The sequence below is a fragment of the Monodon monoceros genome, unplaced genomic scaffold (assembly GCF_005190385.1).
Source record: "Monodon monoceros isolate NGI ecotype Baffin Bay Population unplaced genomic scaffold, NGI_Narwhal_1 Super_Scaffold_16, whole genome shotgun sequence".
Lineage (NCBI taxonomy): Eukaryota > Metazoa > Chordata > Mammalia > Artiodactyla > Monodontidae > Monodon > Monodon monoceros.
The window spans coordinates 56,860,184-56,869,587 of record NW_021703772.1 but is presented as its reverse complement, the minus strand read 5'-3'; the positions used below and the strand labels follow the sequence as shown (position 1 = coordinate 56,869,587).

Sequence of the window (9,404 nt, the reverse complement as noted above, 5' to 3'; positions counted from 1 at the left end):
GAAGTTGTACGCATGGACTGCAGGCTGGGGACGGGGACAGGGAAGGAGGGAGGGCAGGAGAAGAGGAGGGAGAGGAGGGAGGGAGGGAGGGAGAGAGGGAGGGATACAGGAACGGGAGGTAGTGATTGATGGATGGCGGCGTCTGTCTGGAGGTGCATTTAGTTCTCTTCTTGCTTTCTTTCTATTCTTTCTCGTTCGGTCTTCCTCTCTTTACGGCTATTATTTCTCTTCTTTTTTCTTTCTTTCTTTCTCTTCTCATTTTCTTTTCTTTGTTCTTCTCTCTCTTTTCGTCTGCTGGACCTCGGAAATTATAAACCCAGGCGATGAGGTGGGGCGGCTGGGCATCATCTAAGCCAGAGAAAGGGAGTCTAGTTGTTCTAGTCTTTTCTATTTCTCTTTTAATTCCTTTACATCTCTAGTCCCATAGGGCAAACCGCAGCTATGCGGCTGCCAAAACGTCCGAAGAAGACATACCTGGACCTGGCAATACCGGAGAATCGTTGTATAGTACTGAGGCAGGAAGAGAGAAGACTGCAGGGACCCGTTGGAGCTGGAGCTTTCAGACCTAGGGAGGCTGTAGCTCCTCGAAAACAGGGCGAGTTTCGCAAAATGAGAGCCTAGGTTCCCTAAGTCCCTAGGAACTGAGGTTGCAGCTTGCGCCTACACCCCGCGCCCCTCCCGCCCCCCATGAAAGGACAGGGAATGGAATACGTCTCTGTTTCTGAGCTCCTAAGGAAACTCCGACAGAGCCCTGAGGAGCCCAGACTTGCCCAACCCCTACCCCTACCCTCACCCGCACCCCCTACCCCCGCCCTAGAGCAAGAAGAAGAGGCCGATTGCGTTCCCCAGAGCCGCCCAGTTGGTCGCCATAACTCACACAATAAAGTCGCAGCGCTCTGGTCAGCCTTGCCCTCCGGCGGCGCCTGTGTGGTCTCCGTGCCGGAGCTGGCGGTCTAACCAATTCCAGCTTGGCTCGGGGACCGCGAGGCGGGCTGCAGGCTGGGGCGGGCGCCAGTCACGGGGTAGCTAGGGGTCTTGGGACCGGAGGCAGGAAAGGAGGATCCTTAACCCTCCGGGAGGAGCCGTGGCGGGGACTGCCACATTGCTCCCAGCGAGGAAGCGCTGCCGCCCGCCACCCTGTTCGCCAGACCTCCGAACCCGCCAGCGGCCCGTGCGCCCCTGGAGGCGCTGAGCAGAGGAACGCTGCTAGTCCGCTGCCTTGGTGTGCCCCGCTGTTCCCGGCCGGTGGCTCTGGCTTTTCTGTTCTTCCACATCAGATCAGGGGAGCTCGTCCTGCACGTCACGGAGTGGATTAACACCCTGGAGTTCTGGTTTGAAGGGCTGCAGTCTCCAAGGTGACTGCTGGCGATTAAAAGAATGTAGCCTTTGGCCACGACTAGCCAATCAAGCTGTCTGGGTCCCCAGGCCAGCATTCTCCATGGACCTGGATGGTGACTTTCTTAGGAGCAGAGGGCTGGACCATGGAGAAGCACACCAGAAGTGATGTGAATCCTCCTTCCTGCGCGCCAAACTTAGGCAGAATTTGTGATGCATTCCTCTTCTATCAGCAAACTATGCCTGCGGCCGGGGACCTAGGGCTCAGGCAGCGCTGGGTCTTCACTGCCAGATCACGCGTGCAGAGTCCAGTCCAGAGGGATGAGGTGGGGAGGGACGGGGTAGGAGTAGCTTTGCTCAGGCCTAGCGACAGAGTTAATGGCCCCACCAGACCAAGGGCTCTCTGGACAAGCCAAGGAGTGCACCGTACTGGAAAAGGCCTCAGCTGCGAGTTAAAGCTGGTAGAAGCAAGCCTGGCCCATGCAGCCAGCGGAAAATGGGAGTGCAAAGCCAGTGAAGACCAAGAAGGACCCCAAGGGACCTTGAGGCAAATGCACCCGATGCCCAATGCCCCCAGCTGCTGAAATCAGCCTGGAAACTCGAAGAGGCTTCACCTTTGTTCAACATGCCTTAGCTCTGCTTGGCAGCCTAGTCATTCGCCATCGAATATTGCGGGTGTTATCATAATACCCTGAATGGGGGGGAGGGGAGAAACGGGTCGGGGGATGTAGGCGGTGCTGAAATGACCGGCTTTGAAGAACCTGCAGGCAAAGTTTCGTCCAATCGTCTGAGCCTGTCCTCTTATTCCCGGTTGTAACTAAATACTGCTGCAAGCGCAGCCCAAGCCCTTTGTTGGAGATGTGTGAGCGCAGTCTCTACAGAGCGGGCTATGTGGGCTCGCTTCTGAATCTACAGTCACCCGACTCCTTCTACTTTTCTAACCTGCGGCCGAATGGCGGCCAGTTGGCCGCCCTTCCCTCCATCTCATACCCGCGCGGCGCGCTGCCCTGGGCCACCACGCCCGCCTCCTGCGCCCCAGCGCAGCCTGCCGGTGCCACCGCCTTCGGCAGCTTTTCCCAGCCCTACCTGGCTGGCTCAGGGCCTCTTGGCCTGCAGCCCCTGGGCGCCAAGGACGGATCCGAAGAACAGGCCAAGTTTTATACTCCCGACGCGGCGACCGGGCCGGAGGAGCGTGGCCGTGCGCGGCCTCCCTTCATCCCGGAGTCTAGCCTGGCCCCCGCGGCCGCTGCTCTCAAAGCGGTCAAGTACGACTACGCGGGTGTGGGCCGCGTCGCGCCGGGCTCTTCGGCCCTTCTCGAGGGGACACCCTGCTCCTCCGGATTCAAGGACGAGACCAAGGGCCCGCTCAACTTGAACATGACAGTGCAGGCGGCGGGCGTCGCCTCCTGCCTGCAACCTTCGCTGCCCGACGGTAAAGGGTGGCCACGCTCCGCGAGCAACGCTCCCCGGGCCGGGGTGGGAGGTGGGGTGCAGGGGAGAGTGTGTAGAGGGAGGGAGCCGCCAGGGGCGGGCATGCAACCGGGAGCGGGCCGGGCTGACTTGGGCTGGGGCTGTGTTGCAGGCCTGCCGTGGGGGGCGGCCCCGGGGAGAGCCCGCAAGAAGCGGAAACCCTACACTAAGCAGCAGATTGCGGAGCTGGAGAACGAATTCCTTCTCAACGAATTCATCAACCGTCAGAAGCGCAAGGAATTGTCCAATAGGCTGAACCTCAGCGACCAGCAAGTCAAAATCTGGTTCCAGAACCGGCGTATGAAGAAGAAGCGCGTGGTGCTGCGCGAGCAAGCGCTGGCGCTATACTAGCTCCCAGTGTGGCCCCGGCCAGGCCGGGCTGGGCCTGCCTTTTTTCACCGAGGCCTGGCGTGAAGGAAGTGAGGGGATAGGCCTTTTCCTTCTGCTCCTTCTCCGCTGGTTCCAGGTACCCTCCCGCTCAGACAGCAGCTCCAGAAGCCTGCAGGAGATATGTTTGGAGACCTGGCCGGTTGAGCATCCACCCTTTCCCCTTTCTCAGAGAAGCCTGCAGAAGTTGCAGCACAACCTTGGCCTTGAGGCTTCCAGAATGGGGGTCTGGAGTCATCTGTCCTAACTCTTAGCTGGGGCATTATTATACCCAGGGCTCACTCTAGTGTCCTTGTACTTGGATTTCTGCTTCCACCTGGTTAGTCTTCTTTCCCCACCCCCCCTCCCCAGCCCTCTCTGCATCTAGCAGGCACCTAACTAGAGCTCAGAGTGGAACTGAACTTAGGTAGAACTCCTGGGCAGATTAGAAAGGGCTGAGGGCACAATTTTGTCTCTTTGCAGCCAAAGTCCCTTGTGGCAAAGCCAGAATCTCGACTTTGGAGGAAGGAAAGGGCGCCGTCCCCCTCCTGTATGCCCTGGCTGTTTTGGGAGGACAGTAGCCACCCTAGCCCTTCAGACTTCAGGAGGAAAAGGGAGTAAGGGCGTGGTGGCCAAACTCCAGAGACACCTCAGAGTCCAGCTGGACTGACCCCTCCGGCTGGCTGGGCTGAATGGATTGGATACGTCCTTCCCGTGGATGGGATGAGGGAGGCTGGGGCTCCACAGCAAACTGCAGCTTCCAGAACAGACTGGTAAAATCCCCTCCTTCTTCCATCTCCTCACACATGCCCAATGCAGAGCCCTTCACTCTGCAACTGGACCCCCAGAGCTGAGCTCTGGTGAGGAGAGCTGCTAGTTGGCTTTGAGGCTGGGCTGCACTAGGAGGAGGGGGAAGTATCTGTGGGGAGGATAAGGGAGTGAGCCAGGAAGGGGGGTGTCCTACCTTCCGACTGTAAATATGGCTTTCCTGTCGAGGTAGGCAAAGGTGTCAACTTGTCTGTCTTTCTTGAATTACGGTAATGGACCACCACAGGGAGAGGTGAAGTCTCGTCTCCCCCACCAGTCAACAGTCAGGAGGGCTAGGAAGGAGGCGCTTCAGATCCTCAGCCCCTTCTCTGCTCTAGACCAAGTAGAGAGAAGCAGAAGTTCCCCTCTCTTCACTCTCTCCACCGCCCACCAGCTCCACCAGGGGCCCTGCCACTGTGCTCCTTCTGAGGCCATGTCTGACCGGCTCCAGCAGAGCCTGAGAGACCCTGGGCCCTGCCTGGCTTCCTTTGTGGAGGCTGAGGTTGCTGAATGCCAGGTAGAGATGTCCTGGGTATGCTGGAGTGTCCTGCCTTAGCTTCAGGGAACGCAAGGGCCCCCCAAGCTCCTTCTACCATCTCTGCCCCTTTTCTGTCTCCTTCAGAGAAGTAGCACCCTGCCCCAACTCCTAGCAAGATGCCCGACAGCCGAAGAGTTGAAGATCCCTGACCAAAGTATGATGATGATTTATTTTCGGTGGAGGACCAGGCCCGAGTCTGGTGCGGGCACCTCACGGGGAGTCCTAAGCCTCATCCCAACTGACCTCAGTTGATGTTTAGATGAATTGCATTTTCTCTGCTATCTAATAGTTTTCATGCATGTTTTGTTTTGTTTTGATTTTGTCAAAAACAATAGCGTGTATATATCAGACATACAGAAATGTTTTGAGTGGAAATAAATATCCAAGTCCCAGTCATGCTGTCGTGGGACTGATGTCGATTTTTCAAAACGTTTCAGATTCCCCTCTAATGTTTTTCAGGCCACCAAATTCATTTTTCTTTCCTGGTTGCGGTTTCACTATGGGTGCTGACTGTTCATTAAAGGAGAAAATGGCTTCCAAGTCAGTGAAGAAATGGTGTATAAAAGCCTATAAACAAAATGTGTATAAAACATCCAAGGTGGGGGAACCGTGAGCAGATTTCAGCGTGTCTCACACACTAAGCGAACCCTCGGCTTGTTGCTGGCTGGGGCTTCCACGTTTTGCCTAAATTCTCAAACTTTGAAGCTTGCTGTTCAGGGGGCTGCCAAGATATGTTCCTCGGGTTTCAATACAAAACATCTCTCCCTGCCATGTTTCTGGGTCAGCCTTCTTGTGAGCAGGCAACGCCCTGTGGAAATCCTCCACACTGGCACCTCTGCCTGAAACCCAGCAGACTCCCTTGGGAAACATGGCCTCTGCATCCCCTAGGCTTTCAGAGCCTCTATCTCAGGCCAGGAAAGCCAGGGCCTGCTTGGTATTCACCGAGCTCTTGCAGATCCCAGCTCCCAGCTAGCTCAGTGATGGAAACTAAAGAATTGCTAGCTTTTAGTAAGTGGGAGAATTAGCAAAACCGTTAAGTCTCTAATTCCGAGCATTCAGTGGTTCCAACTCCCCTTCCTTGAAGCTAATTTGATGAAATATATTTTAAACAGCTCCTAAAACAAACAAACAAACAAAAAAAACAGGAATAAAGTAAGCAAGAAGCTGCCGAGGGAGGCCCTATCATTAGAAATGTTTCCCCGCCTGGTGGGGCTCAGGGAGGTGATGGTACCAGAACTGAGTTTCTCTGAGTCCCAGAAGGTTTGCCCCGTTCAAGATAACTGAACAAAGGCAGAGGCCACACTCAGACCTCAGGTCTGGAGGGCTGGGTAAAGGGCCAGGGAACCAGACTTAGACCCAGGCCTAAGACAACACAGGGAGACCATTTTTTTTGCAATATATACCATTAAATCATTGTGTTCTTTTTTCTGTACCCTGGGATGTAGGGTGGGAGGAGATATTCATGGAGACCACTCCCCAAAGAGATTGAAATTATTCTAAGTGTAAAATCTTGTCTGTTAATTGGAGCTTCAGCAGTGTTTTTCAAATCCATCCTGTCTACTGATCCATATGAATACAAAGGTGGTGGTGTCCTCTCTCCCTTCCTAACCAAAGTCCTGGCAGGGATTTGGAACCACCATGAAATTTGAAAGAAATAAATACCCGAGAGAAATGCTGAAATCTAAGTGTTTAACATTCCCCCGCACAAAGACAAATGTGTCCTCCGAAATGCTGCAGTCCAGGCAGGCCTCTTGACCAAGGAAAAGGTTTTTAAATGAGAAAAAACGGCTTGGTCTGGCATTCAATCGGCTGCGAGCTCAGAGGGCCGACCAGGAGACGCTTTTAAGGCCTGGGGGCTCTCCCCACGGGAGGCGGGCTGGGGAGGCTTCCGGGAGGCGGGCGGGCGGAGGAGAAATCCAGAACCGTTGTAAATATTCATGTCTGTGGAGGTGGAGGGAGGGTATGCCCCTTCATCCCGCCTCTCCCAGCTGCATCCACCCCCGTTAGTGGGGAGGGGGGGCTCGGTGCCTGTCCGACCGTCCTTGGACAAAGGTAACCTCCCCACATTTTTGTTCTTCAGTCACTTGACTTAAGGAGCCCATTCCGAAGGCTCCGCAGGGAAGGGACTGGCTCTGGGTGCTTTCTCCGCGTTTCTCCTCTTCTTTCGTTTCCTAAAAGAGCATAAATAATTAAAGTTTGGCAGGGAGGAAAAGCTTTCTTGCAGAACTGTAGTGGCAATAAATGAAATGACTCAGAATCCCTTCCCTAGTCAGCTTTTACGAGAGCTGCCAGACAGTGTCTGTTCACGTTCTCCAGATACCACGGGCGCCCTGACAAAGTTAAGGTCAAGTTAGTGTCTTATCTTGGGTGGCTCGAAATTACCGCATCGCGTCCGGGCGCTGCGCGGAAAGCTACCGCTCGCGGAGCTGCTGGCTGTGCCCGGAGGGTCCGGTGCGCTCCCTGCGCTTCGAGTGGGTCCGCGCAGGCAAAGACAAGGCCACAGCTCTGGGATCTTCACGGTAGGTTCTCGAGCGTGACGCGCGGGTCGGGAGGCTGCGGTTTTCGGGGAAAGGATGGAGGAAAAAGCTGGGGCCAAAGGGCGAAGCGGACTGGGCCCAGAACGAAAGCCTTGGCTTGGGGGTGGGGGTGGGGGCCCGTGCTAACGCGCAGAGAGGGGCCAGCCGCCCCTTTCCCTCTGCACCCGCGCGCCGCTGCAGATGGCGCACCCTCCCCCGCCAAAGCACGGTTCCAGCCCGAGCGCCGTCGCCATGTCGTTGAACTTGAATGGTTCGTCCTCCCCCATTTCCCTCTTTAGCGGTCAGCAGGCTCCACTTTGGGGGCAGCGGGCTGCCTGCGCCCCACCCGTGCAGAGAGAAGGTACCAGAATCTTGAGCACTTGCAGACACATAAAGACCCAGCCGGGGGCCCCTGCGGTCCCTGCCCTGGGTCCTGAGCAGCCTCTTGGCTTGTGTTTAGTGTCCGGGGAGCCATTTTAAGAGACAGATCCAGGGGCGTCGACTACGAGCCCGAAAGGGAGAGAGGCTTGGGCGGCGGATGGAGATGGGCAGGCAGATAAGTGTGTCGGCGGGCTGGGCTAAGGAGAAGGGGGCGAGCTGGAATCAGGGCGAGAGTGCCAGCTGCGTGGAAGGTGCACACAGGGTGGGCAGTTCTGGGGGGCGGCTTCTTGCCCTCCAGGCCCACCGACCTGTTTGCACAGTGTTCTGAGAGAAGCTGAGATGGGAGGGGGGCGGAGGAGAGAGAGTGGGAGGGAGAATGCGGAGGGAGGAGAAAAATGAGGAAGGGGGGAAACATTGGCCAGAAAATAGATATGAGCTCTGATCACCCGCCTTTTTTCTGTCTGTCGGCATGGTGGACAGAGCTCACGGCACCGGCACTGCGGCGGCCGGGGCCAGGGTGGGAACCGTCTTCGCAACCTGCACTGCCTGTCCTGGGCATAGGGCTGAGGCCAAGGACCAGTGCTGGGATTGCCTGGCAGAGGAATCCTGGGGAGAGGGGCAACTTCCTGCCTACGGTTCTGGGATTTGGGTTTAGGGAGCTTCTTTCTGAGACACTGATTTTACCTTTGGAAAACGCTGGCTTTCCCAAGGCGGGAGCCCAGGCCTCGCTTGGACCCCCCAGGCTAAAAAAGAGGGACGCAGCCACTGCCGAGGAGACTGAGGCCTTGGGGCGAGTGGATGGGGGGCCCTCAGAGCCGAGTGGAGAAGAGGGGCTTGAAGAAGGAGCCAAGAGCTTCAGAGAGCCCGCCCCCATCCCCCAGAGCCAACGGACCTCCGGGGGGCCCACAGTGACCCTGCAGGCCCTAGGGTGCCGCAGGAGCCTTGGAAAGGCACGGCACGGATGTGTAGGCCTTGGCGGGGCTCCGACGTCGAGAAGGGGCTGGATGTGAGGCTAGTTGGGTCCAGTCCAGGCCATAAGGCAGAGAGGGTGAGGAGGGCGGAGGCACCGGCGTTTTGTCTCCGCTTTCGGGAAAGCGGGAAGCCAGGCACCCTGAGAGTAGGACTCCAGATCCTTTTGTTCACCAGACCCCCCAGCTTCTAGAGGGCCACGGGGTATCTTCGCTGGCTGAAGTTCCTTCTTGCTTTAGCACTGGGAGAGAAAAGGCAGAGAGGTGACAGGGAGAGAGATAGAGGCGGTGACACATAGCTAGGGGAAAGGAGGAGAGGATCAGGGGACAGACTGAGACAGGAAAGGAGGGGAGTAATAAGAGGAAGGAAGAAGAAAAAAGGAAACAGGGAAGTGAGAGAAGAGAGGACAGGAGAGAAAGAAGTGAGAAGAATGAAGGGAGACAAGGAAGGAGAAAGAAAGAAAGGAGAGAGGGCGACAGGGCCGAGTGGGCACCGAGGCCCTGGGCCGGGTGAGCTCCTGGTAGGGTTTTGGCGTGAGTTTTTTGAGGCTGGCATTCTCGCTCCGGGTCGTCCATGGAGAGAGCCGTTACTCCGCAGCGTAAGCGCTGGGCAGAGAAATATGTAAATCAGGGCTCCTGGCGCCCCGAGAGAGGCGCAATTACGCCCCTTGAACAAGAAGCAACAAGCTCCCGGCGGGCAAACTGAAAAGGGTGGCGGCGTTGCGGGGGAGGGAGCGCCTGCAGGAAGGGGTGTGGGGGGTGGGAAACTCACACCCTCACACCTAGTCCCCTGTGCCCGGAGCTGGGGCTCCCCCCTCAGCTCTCCGCTTCTTTCCCTTCCCCCTTCCTCCGCCTTCCTCCCCCTCCCTGCTCCTCCCAGCCGGCCTCGGTCCGCGTACTTAAAGGCGCGGGCGGGCGCGGGCGCGGGCGGGCGGCCCAGCCGGGCGGTGGCAGATGCACCCATCAGTGGCAGCCGACGGCGGCGCACAGGTGACCTGCCTGAGGCACAGCCTGATCAGGGGG

The 9,404-nt window shown here is 57.1% G+C and overlaps 2 protein-coding genes across 2 annotated transcripts in view; both read left to right on the top strand.

Annotated features, from left to right (window-relative positions):
• The first annotated feature begins 2,193 nt into the window (after nt 1-2,193).
• HOXD12 (homeobox D12) lies at nt 2,194-3,156 on the top strand. Its single transcript, XM_029225730.1, has 2 exons — nt 2,194-2,767; nt 2,918-3,156. The coding sequence occupies exons 1-2, from the start codon at nt 2,194-2,196 to the stop codon at nt 3,154-3,156; spliced, it is 813 nt and encodes a 270-aa protein (XP_029081563.1).
• A 4,128-nt stretch (nt 3,157-7,284) lies between these two features.
• HOXD11 (homeobox D11) overlaps nt 7,285-9,404 on the top strand; it is a 7,938-nt gene continuing 5,818 nt past the window's right edge. The window contains exons 1-3 of the mRNA XM_029224603.1: nt 7,285-7,393; nt 7,894-8,419; nt 9,262-9,371. Coding sequence (XP_029080436.1) covers nt 7,285-7,393; nt 7,894-8,419; nt 9,262-9,371 — 745 coding nt within the window. The remainder of the gene's footprint in view (nt 7,394-7,893; nt 8,420-9,261; nt 9,372-9,404) is intronic.